At 36.5% G+C, this 16,172-nt stretch overlaps 1 protein-coding gene across 17 annotated transcripts in view; it reads left to right on the plus strand.

Moving 5' to 3' along the window:
• The window catches only part of LOC117235840 (bromodomain adjacent to zinc finger domain protein 2B-like), a 229,468-nt gene that overhangs the window by 190,648 nt on the left and 22,648 nt on the right, over nucleotides 1–16,172 (plus strand). For 13 of the 17 annotated variants that reach the window (XM_033498246.1, XM_033498256.1, XM_033498255.1 and 10 more), the window contains 10 exons: nucleotides 7,861–8,088; nucleotides 9,117–9,302; nucleotides 10,168–10,330; nucleotides 10,461–10,478; nucleotides 11,247–11,490; nucleotides 12,122–12,383; nucleotides 13,260–13,642; nucleotides 14,369–14,683; nucleotides 14,849–15,123; nucleotides 15,541–15,622. In XM_033498246.1, the coding sequence (XP_033354137.1) occupies nucleotides 7,861–8,088; nucleotides 9,117–9,302; nucleotides 10,168–10,330; nucleotides 10,461–10,478; nucleotides 11,247–11,490; nucleotides 12,122–12,383; nucleotides 13,260–13,642; nucleotides 14,369–14,683; nucleotides 14,849–15,123; nucleotides 15,541–15,622 (2,156 nt within the window). Of the gene's footprint in view, nucleotides 1–6,870; nucleotides 6,929–7,860; nucleotides 8,089–9,116; nucleotides 9,303–10,167; nucleotides 10,331–10,460; nucleotides 10,479–11,246; nucleotides 11,491–12,121; nucleotides 12,384–13,259; nucleotides 13,643–14,368; nucleotides 14,684–14,848; nucleotides 15,124–15,540; nucleotides 15,623–16,172 lie in introns of those variants that run through there. The other 4 variants (XM_033498253.1, XM_033498264.1, XM_033498257.1 and 1 more) reach the window with 3 other exon arrangements.

The raw sequence follows: 16,172 nt of genomic DNA on the forward strand, positions 1-16,172 counted from the left end.
CTGGCCTAGCTCCAACCCCTACTGGCCAGAGAGCGCCGATCGATTTAATAACACGGCCATTTTCCCGGCTCCCGGACCGAACACATCCTACGAACCAGTCGCTCCGTAACGCTTTCCTCCACCTACGATCCGCTCTTCTCGTCTATCCTGGCTTGTTTAGTTTCTCTTATCGGGCTGTTCGTTCGCTGATTTCGCATCGAACCTGGCCGAGATTTGTTGTTCATTGAACGCAGCCACGTACAGACCGTGGCGTCGAATCTCTCGTTAACCAACGAATTTTAGTTGCTTTTGCTTCTCCTTTAACGTGGAATTACGTATCGAGAGATGGAAGCGAGAAGATACTTCGTTGAGGTTCTACCTTTTAGTTACTTTTTTCATTGACTAAGTATTGGATATTTGGATTGGAACTAGGTCTTCTGAGTATTTTGCTTTATAGATAAGTACTCCTTTATTACTCACGCATGTTAGAATTAGGTTTAAGTATTTTGGTTATTTCGGATTGTAAATGTATACCGTTCTATATTATTCAGGTATTATCAGAGTTAGGTATTTTTGTCATTTTGCATTAAAGACGAACGCTCTTCTATTATTTAGCATATTATTTATTATTTACAGATAAATATATTTTATTATTATTTAAGATTTGAATTAGTATTGGATTTTATATATTGTAGTCTATATGTTATTCAACCATGAGAATGGATTTTCTTTGAGAAAAGGATACTCAGATATGGATATGATTTTCGTCACTGGAAAGTCTATTATTTTCTATGATTAATTCCTTCTTAACTTTCAACTGACTTACATTTAAATTTTCCTGTCAGCCTGTTACATTTTTCATTGTATAAATACATGTTCTTTTTTGATCCAGTTAATAGAAGATGTAAGATTTAGTGGATGATATTAGTCCGGCAAATTTAAGCTCGAAAGAAACGTTATACATTTTATATGTAGCGATTTAACACGAAATATCGAGAGAGAATGCAATCATCCTCGTGGAAACGGAATAAGAGAACGTTTGGAAGGGGGTAGAAACACAGGATAGGGTCATCGATGTGCCCGTTCATCATCATCGTCGGCGTCTGACTGGAAGCGACAGTCACGGGCGCGTCGCTAATTTCCTGTTTTTCCGTGCCCGTTAATAAAGGGCCCACCCCCTGTGTGGGGGTGTGCATTGTTTTTCCGTTAATCGATGGCCATGTCGAAAGCTCTCCGCCGTTAAAATCGTTAAAATCGTGCAATAAACGTCCTCGTTGGAGAGCGTGGCCGGTTATTGCGAGTGTGAATCGTGCGTGCGCTGATATTTATTCCAAGACAGATTCGTTGGCCGACCAATTTTATGGCGACGTAAAAGCCATCTGCCGTGGCAACTGCGATTTGTTCCCGTACTCGTGTCGATCTAAAATCGCCTCGATATCGATCTCAGAATGTTTTTCAGCGGACGATAATTCTTGCTGCGATAATTCGATGTTCCGATTGAAACTTATACAACGAGTGTGGAATATCGTGCAGCGACATGTGAGGAAGCTGATTTACCTTGAGTCAGTCTTTCTATAAATTTAAATAAACAATCAGTCAATAAACTTTATGGAAAATTGTATTAAAGATTTTATAAATAATTGTATTTAATACAAAACCAGATAGGATATTGTTAAACTAAATTAATTTCAGTCAATGAAAATTAAGGAACTTTTTCAAGTGTAGTAGCAAGATTGACAAATTTCGTGAAGAATGCGAGTTTGGAAAATTGAAATTTGGACAGGCAGCTTAAAAATTCGATTATTCCAAGCGATTCAAGGTGTCTTCATGCTGTCACTACCTAGTTCTCCCTAGTTCTGGGTAGGTGGCCCGTACCCAGCTGGCCAGCTCTCACACCAAAGCTTAATCACAAATCGATAAACGTGACGCATCGCGTGCTGAAACTATAAGACCGCACTGGCAGTCTTTGTCTTCGTTTAGAACACCGTGTTGTTGAATTTTCAAGAACACGTACTGCTACCGATCTACAACGAACATCAAAGACATATTTTTTTCCATCAATTTCTCTCGTACAATTTTCCCAACGTCTTCTTCTCCCTCCAGTGGATTTCATTTTATTTCATTCAATTTTCCTAAGATATACAAGGTGGTACAAGCGGAAAGGGGGTGATTCTACGCGAAAAAAGAAGTCGAAAATATAGAATAAAAATTTTTTTTTTAATTTTTCCATCGAGACAACGATCTACAGTGAGGTCCGTTATAACGAGACGCGATAAAGTGCACGCGTACCGAGCGACAATTCAAAGTCGATTTTCTCGAAAACAAAGCCTCGAACGAAAAATTTTTATTCTATATTTTCGACTTGTTTTTATCGCCCAGAATCACCCCCTTTCCGCTTATACCACCAGTTACCAACCACCCTGTAGAATTGGTTTCGTTCAACTCGTTGGAAAAACGATTAGTCGAACGATTTATCGCGCCAATGTTGTGGAAACGAAGAACCTTCGATAAAATTGTCTCGTATAAACAAGATTACCATACGTTTAATTCCTCTTCGTTACGCGAATCCACGCAGCCTTCATTTATCCGATCGAAAGATCGTTGAAATCTCCAATTATAGATTTTTTTCCTTTTCAATTAACGATCATTACGTTGCTAGAAGCGTTTCGCAACGAAATTTCATACAGGCTGGCAGAATTCTGCCGAACGAATAAACGAGATGTTTGTTCGTCGTTTCTTTAATCGAGAATCGTTACGGAAGTTGGCGTGGCGAACGTAGTCCGCGGTCCCGAAAATGGCGGACTGGCTTAATGCGCGCCATCTCTCTCTGTCTTGCACGCTGGTCGCTCGGTTACTCGAATAATGGATTGCCATTAAAGCATCTACGTTAAAGAGGAAAGCACGTAACAGCTCGTGCACCGTCGCTGGCTCATTAAGGCAAGAAATTTGTGACTGTATTAAAAGTCGAGTAAAAAAATGTTATGTACGTTCTTGGCGAGGATGAGCGAAAGAGTAAGTTCAGAAATGTAATTCCCGTGTCTCGTATAATTCTCGAAACTATCTCTTAACCGTTTCGTCTTATACGTGGTGTTTATTAACAGGCATTATTAGAATATTTATTGGCAGTATCGGTAACTAAAAAGATTAAGATGATATGATGAATATGATAAATGAAATTATATAATTTAAAGAAGAAAATAAGTCTTTATGTAATATGTGTACATACTTGACAAAATATCATAGAAAATCCTAGTACATCAAAAGTATCATAAAAAAAAACATATATGAAGAAGTCACGAATTTCTCATACTGACCACTCTAATGATTCTAATGTCAACAGACTGCCGTTTTATTTTTTTTTATTAACGACTCTTGTGCTTTTAGCCTGCTCTGTCTCTTTTCTTCAACTTTTCCCAATCATCGCATAAACTTCGTACACTACGATTTTTTAAATTAACGTGACGTTACCTTCGGCAACTGTAGCGTATCAAAAGAATCTTGTGCCGTTTGTTCTGCATACCGTGAAAACGTGGAAGAATAGAGAAACTCTGTGAAAGAAAAGTTAAAAATCGTGAGAACAAAGTAATTGCGATGAAACCAAGTGGGGAAGAGACAAAATCCATCGCGATAAAATTTCAATTTCCCATCATGTAAAACATCGTAACGCGTGCGTACGTACTACGTACGTACATCTATGTATACATATATACATATATATAGTTATATGTATGTACATAACACGTATGTATAGTATGTATATATGCAGCTGGAGTATTATGCAGTTGCTCCAGTCGGTGAAGTAGTCGTGTAAGCCAGCCGAGGGTTCAACGTCCGGTATAAATTAAAGCGGCGCTTGGATTTCAATGCCACGGCCTTGCTCAAGGCCGCCGTACTCGTAGAAAATCTATGGTACATTTGCGACCACGTTTGTAACAATAAATTGTAGAAACACGAGAATTCGACCAAACTCGATTCGTTCTTCGATCAACGAAAAATTGGGGGGGGGGGGGGAATTCCAAGGTCGATTGATCTTTGATTTCTGAATGGTAGATAAAATTTTATTAAATGGTATAATATTATTGATTCGATTAATAAAGATCAACCGTTCACACGCATGGATCAAGCATCTCAGGATTAGATTTTAGTTCAGTTTCTGACGCTATAAATGATTCGATATTAATAACAATAATTCATTTCATTTGGAAAAATATAGGAAATTTATTTTCGAAAGCATAAAATAAATATTTTACATATATTTGCATGTAGCATTCTTAATTTATCGCATCTATGAGTGAAATTACGAAAGATCTCGCAAACTGATTATTTATGTAATCTCGTGCTTTTACATATCGTTGACCAGTCACGGTTGTATTATTTGCGTTTGCATGTTGCATATGCATACATTAATTTACGCAATTATACGAGTATAAAATTATGTAAGTTGTTCTAGTGCTGTTTGTCGTATAGGATAGTGTTTGTTTTTTAAATTATTGCAATTAAAGTTATTGCAAAATCTATCCAACGTTCTTATGCAATTATGAACACAGAGATTAGTGGCGCACATTAAATTATAAAAAAAAATATTTCCACAGATGTATAAAAATTAATAAATGTTTATTGCTCGTCTAAGGGCTATGCCTCTTCTTAATTATCGTTTTCTACTTAAGAAAATACTAGTCGTCAAATTATAGCAATAGATATTTGCAATGATTATTAATTAGCTAACTGTTTAGATTATGAATCTTTATATAAAACTTTAATATTAAAATATATGACTAGCGTTTAATTTGCCAGGAATCAAATGATTAACTTGTTCTGTGTGTCTCCATTACATTTAATTTCTAAAAAGAATGTCAAATGAAAGCTTCGATTATACAGTTTAGTTTCAGTTCGACCCGAGTCCATTATTTGCCATTGAAGTTGAATCGTCTCCTTCTGTATAATTTCATTCAACCGATACTTACAGCTATCTGTATTCATTGATGATTCTACTTGAAAAGAAAGAATAGAAGCTCAACTTCGTATATCAGTACGAAGCGTAATCGCAGCCAGTCAAAGCACTATCATTATTCGAAGCAAGAACGCGTAATAGAGGAGATTTAGGGTAATTTCATAGGGACCGTAGGATATCCTCGATGCTTGATCACAGTCGTATAACTAAAGAAAGATTTTATGAAAATCGTTAGCACTTCATGAAAATTAGAAAGTATCGGCATCCGCCGTTTTTATTTATCTCACCTAAACGGCATCGTCATAACGAGTTCCAGCAATGTGTACACTGCAATTTATTCCTCGCTTCCTGTTCTGCGTATCATTACGATCGTTGATACAACCGATAACAATTTAATTGTTAATCGCCTCGATAGGGATAATTCGTTGTACTAGGGAAATTTAATCGGTCAAACGTTAGTGTTATTCTGGCACAACGATAGGTTATTAGCAATTGGTGTAAGTTATTACCAACTTGAGAAATAAAAGTAAACCTACGGCGCAACTTATTTCAGTGGAATTTTAGTTACCTGAACTCATATTATATTATACGAGCGAAGAATAATAAATGGTGAAGAAAATTTGTGAATTCCTATTATGTGAACTCCAGTTATACGAATTGTTCATTCTCTGGTAGATTCAGATAAATGGAGTTCTACTGTATATAAAAAAGACATATAAACATATAAGATGTGTCACACGCTAAAAGATTAGCGTAATGTTTCCTTTCTTCTTTCTTTCTTAAATCTTTGAATAAAACCTGCGGAAATTTTCCATTCATGGATTATTGAAACGTTAAGGAAATTTCTAATCTTCTGAATTGATAATTTCTAAGGTATTCCTCTTTTTCCCTTTTAATTAAATTGCTAAATTTTGTATTAATCTGTTGGAATTTTCTTTTCATTAATTACTGAAAAGGTATTGAAATTTTGAATCTTCTAAGCCAATGATTTTCGAAATATATAAACTATCAGGTTTTGGGTTGTGTGTAAGCAGATAGTCAGGTTGTTCTTGCGCATTTCAATCTTTTCGCATCGTTCGCGATCGGAGTTTCCAGCGTCCATTAACGGGGTTACATAACGAGGGCGAAATATCTGGCCGACCCTCTAATTATCTCTTCGTTTCCCGAATTTACAAATATTTTTCGGCAACGCCGTACGTACGTGCTGGCGCTCTGCGAACCTCCCGTACTGAATTATATTTAATTCCGGGAGGTAAATCAATTGCGTATGACGCTCGCGGATAATTGGTTAATTAACTGGAATTGCCGACGGGTGTGTGCGTGTATGCACCAGTATCGTGTTACACGAGTACGAATCTGAGTGCTCAACAATGTTTGCAGCTAGTATTGGTAATGAAAATTTGAAGCTTCTTTTCTGCTCTCTCGTTTCATTGTTAGTTAAACATTTAATTAAATAATGGAATCTTTAACGATTACTTCAACGATGGTTGGGAATTAGTAGTAGCGTATTTTCGGCAATGAATTATCAAAGCATCAAATTCCTACCTTGTAGCATTTGGCATCAGACTGTAGCAGCATTTGACAACAGAACTTTCTAACGATTTCGTCGATACACAAAGTACATCACCGAAGCGTAAGGCCGACAGGACAAATGAACCTTCGATATCTCTACGATCCTTCCGCCGAATATTTGGAAGAAGGAGTACGTGGCAACAGTGGCGGATGCCTAACGAATGAGTGCGTAGTGGGGATATCGAAGGGCGACAAAAGAAACAAATCGGACGAAGAAAACAGTCGAGTTTTAACCACGAAGTGAGAATAGTGAGTTGAAATCGAGAATTGTACGAAACGAGTCGGAAGCGAGGATTGTTAAATAAATATACTGTTGTGCATCGCCGAGTATTTCTTTGGCACCAAATTCACCTCAAGACTAAAGAAAATGGATTGTTTGAAAAATGGCTAGACAGGACGCACGGGAGCAACAAATTTATTTCAATTGTATATACGTATGTTAATAATAGTATTCAAATTGGCAGTAGTAGTAGTAATAATAATAATGAAATTACAATAACAAATAACGGGATTAAATAAGAAAATACCCAAATATTTTGTAAGATCGTAGATAATTGTCGAAATGATCGAACTTGGAGGTTATGTAAATAGGACTACTTCTACGTACAGCTTTATAGAGATGATTCGCTATGAAGTTATCGCAATATTATATATCGCAATATATGAAGAGGATTCGCAATATCGATCGCAGTTGTAAATCGAAAGTACATACCTCAAAGACGTTGTTTTCTTACGGCGGGCATATATCTGTTATTTATTCATTTTACCACTCAACAAACACGCAGAATAAGCACCATTTTAATTTTCTCGTGTAACACGTTCAGAATATTGTTCGTAAATTTGCATATTAGAAAGTAATAGGTAAAATCTCTCGTCAATATTAAAACTCAAAAATTCATTAAACGTCCCAGCTGTACCATAGCAAGAAAAAAGGGTATACTTAAATTTAACGATGAGTATGTATCACTATAAATTAGCTACAGATATTGTTAAGTATAAAAAGCATGATATAAGTCTAATAAGTCGTTTATAAGTGATGTAATTTATAAGTGATAATTGGTATATTAAAAGAGTTCAATTCAAACTGAAATTTTATTTACAGTGGCGTCTAATAAGTATTGGAACACCTACGATATTTAGCATAAATTGAACGTTTCATGTTCTAGTTATCTTATTAATAATGTCCTGGCTCATGAAAATATTCCATAGAAAACTACTCCTGTATACATATATTGTATATATAATCGTAAACATACATAACCTAATAGAAGTTTGTTTTTCAAAGAAATTAAACGATAACGTCTCTACACTCGTGTAAGTACCTGTAATTGAACGTGCCAATTTGATTTTGATTGCAGCGTATTGGCCTCGAGGCGACAGTGCAGCTTCGTCGTTATTCGGCGGAATGCCGGGCGGGTATGGATTGGGGGCCCATCATTTACCATCGGCTTATGCCATCTTGGGCCGTGGTGGCTCTGCTCCTGGATTCGGGGGGCACACACCAGCTTCCGCTCCACCACCACCTCCATACTCCCATAGCAGCCTTGGTACTCTGAGTGTAGCTGCCAGTCAGGCTGCGAGTTTAGGTAATTTCATTGTTATCCTACACATTATAGAGATATCAATGTTAGTATAGAATGGACTGTGTAATTGGAGGGTTTACAGGAATACGAAAGTAGCAGTAGAAATATATAAATTGTATTGTCTGGAGAGGGAAAAACGGTATAGGTATTTAACGGTTTTACATGAAACCCGTAGAGGAGAATCAGTGGTAAGTTACGCTTGTCTTTCATAGAAATTTTAAAATTCGTTAGTCTGTCAGGTAGTTTTCTATTATCTATCCTGATTGTTTGCTTGATTTAGGAATAAAATAAACTTCCATTACCTGTCTGTTCTTGAATATTTTCAAATTATTGATAGCTGTAATATTAGCTATTTTGTAAATTTGATTTTGATTAATTTTGAGTTAGTTTTTATTGGTTTACTTAAGTTACTTAACAATAAAGCTGACTTCATATTGCACCAGTGTCTTCAATTGTGAAATTTCATAGGAGTTCATATTTTTTATTCGTAAACTAAATGTATGAATTAAATCTATAATTCAATTTAAAGTAATTCAGCGTAGTATTAACATAGGTATGCTTGTCATCGCCCTAAAATTTTATTTTACGAGTTTTCACAATTTGATGTCATTTTTTTGTTCGCGCGTTTCAGACAATAAACGAATAATAAACAGTATCATAAAATATTAAACGATGTATTCAACATTAATACAAACAAATGAATATTTACAAAAACATCATACAAGAGAAATTCGAGCGTATCTGGGTTAGTAATACATGGTTAATTTGCTGCGGTTCTCGAATTTTTATGTCCCAATCTCACTCTTGTTTTAACAAGCAAAAGGTGAAATTGGAACAAGAAATCATGCATATCAACAACGATTTTTTCATATGTTTCTTCAACTTTAAACATTTTTTAACGGTAGAAAAACACGATTATGTCGAAAATGTCTTAGGGAACACAGTAGAATGAACAATAATAAAGTGATTATGGTTATGAACGACTATAAGATAGCAACGTGAAAATGAAGCTAACAATTTGAAATTTGTAGGTATCAATCCTGCTAGTGCAGCGTGGTGGACAATGGCCTCACATTTAGCTGCACAGGACTACCTCGCGAGGTTACAAGGAGCGGCAGGGCTACCCGGATTTCCGCCTGGTGCCGAGAGCCTTCTGCCACCCTATCCTGCCTCTCTACTTAATCCCCCGTCCCTATCGTCACACAAGTCTAGTAAGTGTAAGTATCACAAATTTACAATCTTTCATTCTTCCTTATTTAATATTATTCCTGTTCATTACTTTTGTTCACATTTGATTCTAATAATTTTAGATTAGATCGTTTAATATTTTTTTAAATGCTGCCAATTTCACTATATTATTAATGAAATCACACGACATTAAAATTCTTCAGAATTTGTTCAACTCTTTCGCTACAACAATTAGAAAAAATACAGTCACGTGATAAATACACTGTATGAGACACGTGTAATTGCGTTAGTACCGTATAATTAAATTATCTAATTATATCTCTAAGCATATAAAATACTTTTGCAATTTTATTTATAAAAGATGCTTTTAATAGTTTATCTGTTGTCAACGAAATAAACACAATATTTTAAGCGTATTTTTTAAAAATAACTGTACACACAAGTCAATGTCACAAGTATAATACTGGTTTCATTGCTCTTTGCAAAAACTATAGTAAAACAGCATTTATCTGAACTTCATTTATATATTGCGACGAAATTCTAGTTATGTTTGATTAAACAAACTCCTGTCGACTTATCTGAATGTAATCCCGGCCTCAATGTGAATGGAAAATTATAAATAATAGTGAAAATGAATACCTTCAAATTGAAATTAATTCAGATAAATGAAGTTATACCGTATTCCTTCAGAAAATATGAACTCTTTTTATATGGCAACCATGAATTATTCTTTGTTATAAGAATCGTAATTACAAATGTCTAGTAACGAAAGAGTAAAACAACTTCATAATTTTTAATCAAACTTTTGAAATTTCTTTTATCTTTCTCGTACTTGGTAGTGCGTATAAAAGAATGAATAATGATAAAGTGTCTCTGTTTCCTATGAACCGAAAGCTAAGTCAAGTAAGAGTCACAAGACGCCAGCGAGCAGTAGCAGCTCGACGACGCCGAGTATGACGGGCAGCAGTTTACCGGTTTCGACTCAAGCACCAGTCACGTCGTCTCATCACAGCACGTCGACCAGCAGCACGCCGAATTCGCAAACGAACGTTGTCAGGTACGAGTGTGCACGCTCGTTAAATCGATGGTTTTCCCGTTTTCATTATTTTTTAACAGACGCCCCGCGTCCGCAGCGCACTTACCGTTTCCCATTAATTATTTTTCCACGCTTGCCGATACGCCTACAGTTCTGCGAAAGAGGGCAGGTGAGAGATCGTTAAGAACGAACAAAAAAAAGTAAAAATATTAATAACAACGACGAATCTAAAAAAAAAAAGAAAAGAGAAAAGAAAATGATACGTAAAATGAATAAAAATGAAAGAGAAGAGGAAGGAGATAAAACAAAACGAATCGAAAGAGATGCTCGTGCACGATCGATATTTGTTATTCGCAATTCATGGGGTATTTTTCTCTATTTCCATTTCTCTCTCTCTCTCTCTCTCTCTCTCTCCCCCGTGAATTCCGCGCTACCGGCACTCTCCTGTTCATTTAACTTTCATACGATGCTTGTAACCGTGTAATTTCGTTGTTATGATTGCTCGATGGCCCTTAACGTCGCGCCGTTTTAAACAATTTGTCCTTTAACTAGTCGCCCGTTCCGTTGTATTTAATATTCAAAATAGTCGCGGAAAAAAAGACGATTACGCGCGGTTAACATTTTAGCCCTTTGTGGACATAGATTATATTCATCCTTTCGCATATTCGTCTCTAATACTTTGATGCTGTATTATAAGCTCTTATTATTATAGTATGATTCTTTGATTATAAAATTATTTTTATATCAATCTTATTTAGTTATATCTATATTACAATAATTAATTCAGTATACGATAATCGTGTGCTTGAAGGGCTACTAAACGCATGAATTGAAAATTTAAGTAAAAGTATCTCGTTCGTAAATCTTGCAAGATTCGGTCGAAATGCAAACAAGAGATTGAATGATCTAAATGATTATTTAAATTATATTTATTTAGCGATCCTAGCAGTATATTAGGAGGTGTACGCCTACCACCTGATACTGAGATTATCAAGTACACGTCGAGCATAGTCGGTCCAAAGGTTCCTGGCACAACGAACCGCGGGAGGAAGAAGACTATATCCTTAGACACACCGAGTGTGAGTGTGCATCCACCGCCGGTACCTGCTCTGAGTGCTCATCAGACAAACACCACGACATCCTCGTTAATGATGGAACCGAGAAAATATAATCGCACGGGGGTAATTATCATTTTCTATTTTAGAATGCTATGATAGAATGGAAGTAGTCTAAAAAATAGTTATATAGTCAATTTATCTTAGGGTGGAAATCTGTGTATTCTCAGCCAAGAAATGTATAAATTTTCTAATTAAAGGTTCATCAAATAATTGAAGACAAGGCTAGTTAGTAAAGTCGAATTCTAGTAGAAGAGTCTGTATGATTTTAGAGATTAAGACACATTAGTATACATATTTGTAAACGTTTGGAAATTCGCAATAGAATCCTCTAGATAAATATAAATGTTATATGTCGTATGATGCATTCTATACAATACTAATTATGCTATAGTGAGTGAAAGAATCGCTGTAGTCTTGATATATTTGATACTAAATGTCGCGAGGACAGTGCATCCTATAAAATATTAATTAGCGTGTAGTGAGTGTAAGAATCATCACATTTCTAATCTATTTGATATCAGATATCTTGTGAATAATGCATTCCATGCACTGCACAATATCAATCAAAAATTAAATCTGTTTAATATAGTCGGTTGGCTGAATTGAAGAGCTTAGAAGACAGAGTTTCAAAGTTAAATCCCAAAGAAGATCCTAAGAGTACTGGGTGTAATGTTGTCGTTTGTATTTCTTTCAGACCGAGTCGAACGATTATAGGGAGTCGGTGGATCGCGTGGAGGTGATCAAATTGCCGGCGCACTCGACAAACGGCTCTGCCTTACCAGCGCCATCGTCGTATACAACAACCACTAACGCGAGCAATTCGAATGATTCGGACGCGCCGCTGAACCTCTCGCTGAAACCCTCGACGACGAGCAGTAGCTCGCCGATTTCAGGCAGTCAGCCGCTCAGTCAGCTCAGTAATTTAAGTCAGTCGTTACTCGCCTCCGATCGAACTTGTAAGTACTACATTTGCGCAAAAATTCAAATGATTCAAAAACATCAAACGATATCGCAACAATACCTGAATAGATTGACCCATTCGCAACGACTACAGTAATCATATACACTATGGAGTCAGTCAATGGAACCAAGCCAAACAATGAAATAATGTAAAGAATCGAAATAAATGTACTAGCAACGAGAGCTGTGAATAATGCTTATTTATGATAATCTACTGCAACTGAGAAAAACAAGATAAAAACTTCTATGAATGTTTTATCTTTTCATACTTCATATTGCATATATGAAACACTCTATTTTAACAAGTAACTTAGTAACTTGAAGATAAGTGTATTTGTTTTGACTTAAACTGATTCTAATTTTAGATTTAGATTTTGATGTCCAGCTTTAGATCGATAAAAGAGGAACTTTTGCTATAACTGAAACTTCATTCACACCTGATAAAGTAATGTCACTGAATTATGACACGTAGATTGTCCATGAATGTTTGATGGATGTGTTGATATATCTGATAAATTTGTGACAATGACCAATAAGAGTTTGACGTACATAGCTGCTCAAAATGTTAGAGCACCTTTTGCTTTTTCCACAAAACAAATTTTTTTTATACATTTCTTTAAGAAATAAGAATTATAATTATAACACACAGGTTTCATTTTTACATATAATTAATTACAATCTTAACACTATAAAAGAATTATGAATAAAATAGTTATTTAATTAAGGCATCATTATTTCTTTCGAAACTCCAAACTTTTGAGCTGGAGTGTCATCCATCGCGAACTGGAAAAGAAATTTTAATGCAAAAATTACGAGGTTTCAAATAAAATCTTCTACCATATTTCGTATAAACCGACTGTTTCCACAACTAGCGAGAAGAAAGCCAGGACCGAAGCCTCGAAGGGTGCCACAGAATTCCGTACCGGTGCCAGCATCGCCGAGTCCATCCTTGGCGCAGCTGTTCGCTGCAGCGGATTCACCTCAACGACCGAGCAGCGGAAGCGAGGAGAGCGAGAGCGCCAGCACAACCCACCACAAAGATGGTCGGCCGAGAAACTTGGGTCGTGGAGTATCTAAACCGAAGAAGAACACGGTGGCCTCGCTGCTAGCTCAGAGTAGAGCTTTGGGAATCAAACCGACGCCCACTTTGGATCCTAGTGTGCCATTGTCTCATCAGGTCTCGTTACTTAGGTCGAATATTCTGGCTGCTCAATTGCATGCCACTGCCACTGGCCAGGCCGATGACAAGAATCAGGTAAATTTCATAGTAAGTAAATACATTATGGAAATAATTTTTCGATTTTTTTTAAATGGGTATATTCTTTGTTTCGTTTTACGCAATTTGTAAGTTCGATGAGTTAAGCATCTTGATTTATTGATTTTATTGAAGCTACGGTTACAGTAGTGCTCGTTTAAATCTCGATAGAGTTGTGCAGCCCAGATTCAAATGACTCATTCAGTATTATTGTTCTCTATTACTTATTTTCAGTGTTTTCAGCTTAATGTGATCTAATGACTATGATATTTACGGGAACTTTAACAGTGTACAGAACGCGCCTAATATGAAAACGTATCTAACAAAATGCTCAAAGTAGTGCTCTCATTATGATATTTAATTAATCGAACAAATGTCTATTTAAGCTCTATTTGTTTCGTCGCACTCATAGAAATATGCAATCCAAAGACAGTGGAAAAGACGTAATAGTTCTCTTACTTTTGCCAGATCTATTCTCTTTACTTGTCAAAGAGTTCAAGAGTACTCTTATGCAAAATGAAATTGCTACTAGTTTCGCGAGAATTGTAAATTATCAGAATTTGAACGAGCACAGCTACATTAATTTTCACTGTAAAAGTGAAATTTCAAGCAGATGGAGCATCACGAAGGAAGAAATACCGAAAAATCGAAGCGACATCCACGGGCGCGGACAGTTTTGTTTTTTTTCACTTATGATTTTCCACTAAAACCATTCTCCCTATATAGCGGTCTTTACAGGAGAAGATGAAGAACAAGGTGCTCGAGGTATCCGGTGAGGAGAGTAACATGGACGTGACGAGCGAGAGCGGCAGCAACACCGACGTTGTGACGGACACCGACGACGACAACGCGGATGGCGTGTCTAGCGCGAAGAGAAGAAAAGTGAAGCCTAGCGAGAGGGATCTCCAGGTGCCGCTTGAGCGTGGCTGGAAGCGAGAGACCGTCATCAAGGGATTAGGAAAGTCAGGGGTGATAAAGGGTGACGTGTCTTATTATAGTCCTTGTGGAAAGACGTTCAGGAGTAGTCCGGATTTGGCGAAGGTTAGTTCCTTTTCTTGAAAAGGATTTGTTTCTTCTCCTTTAATACCTTCGTTATTGATTTTTCATCCATTTTAATTTGATATTTTTTTCTCGTTCTTTTGCACTGAAAGATTGTAGTTTATATATATATACGTGATTATCTTACGTTGGAATCGTGTTTTGTAGTTTTTGGAGCAACAGAATCCACCCGACTTAACGACGGCAAACTTTTCGTTCTCGTCTCGTCCGCTTGTGGGTGAATTCCTACAGCCAACGATGGGTCTCGCGGAGGCGGAATTCGTTAGGTTGGGCGCTCAGGAAGTTGCGAGAAGATTGGAGGAGTTGAGAGCCGCAGGTGGTTTCAGGGACGTGCGAACAAACAATCAGTACGAGAGGGAGAAACTGGCATATGCAAAAAAGCTAGCGAAAGAGGAGGCGCAACGACACAAGGAGCAAGCTAGGTAAATCATTGAATATCGTTTTAAATATAAATGTAACGATGTATGTCGATAAGGCAGTGTCTTCGCTTCATTAACCCAATTCGTAATTCTAGTTTTAAGTTTCGACCCAGTTGCAAATTGCGGAATTACTTCGTTCTAGAGAAACACTTGGACCGCAGAAGGTTAAATATTTATCAATTATGTAAATGATAGATCAATTGATCGAATTTTAGTTCACACAACTATGCTGATATAATGGGATAATGTATTTCTTTCATCAATGCAATTCGTAATTTGCATATTCTACTTTTTTTTTCTTTTGAAGTATACGCTTTGTAAGTTTGAATTTTTCCTTTCTAGAAAAATACTATTCGGACCACAAAGGGTTTAATATTTATCACGGTAATGATTGATCACTTAATCGTGTTCCCGTTGCAGGCTCATCAAGGAGCAAGAGAAAACGGAAAGGCAGGAGGCAGTGAGGCGAGAGCGGGAAATTCGAAATCAACAGCTGCTCGAGGTAAGTTGAAACCCCTCTTTTATGACAGTGTTTACTTCCTTTTCACATTTTGTCTCGATTCTCGTTGTTTCATTCACAAGGAGTCTGTTCTCTCACTCTATTTGGGATACCTATTACGTTTTTTTGTATTTTGTCCACCTGTCGTGCGTGTCGCATGCTCTCTGTGTGTGTCGTATTTATATTATACATATACATATATGTATATATATATATTATCTATATCTATATACGTATATTATATATACATCTATTTGTACATTATATATATACATACATATATATATATATACTTCTCCAGTGGATATATTCTTGTAAAACTCCAAAAACTTTTATATACTCGCATATATGTGAAACCCCCTTAAACCACCCATTACGTATTCCAAACAACCAACCAAAAACAACAAAAAAAAAAAATGAGAAGAAACAGAGAAAAAATGTCCCAGGACACACGAAAACCAAGAACCCCTATAGACGATCGAGAATCGCTAGCAATAGTGACAGGAGAACCCAGCATGTCCTCCCAGAGTCTCTTCCAAACTAATATACTATA

Source organism: Bombus vosnesenskii, unplaced genomic scaffold (genome assembly GCF_011952255.1).
Source record: "Bombus vosnesenskii isolate JDL3184/JDL3185 unplaced genomic scaffold, Bvos_JDL3184-5_v1.1 scf7180000013320, whole genome shotgun sequence".
Taxonomy (NCBI): domain Eukaryota; kingdom Metazoa; phylum Arthropoda; class Insecta; order Hymenoptera; family Apidae; genus Bombus; species Bombus vosnesenskii.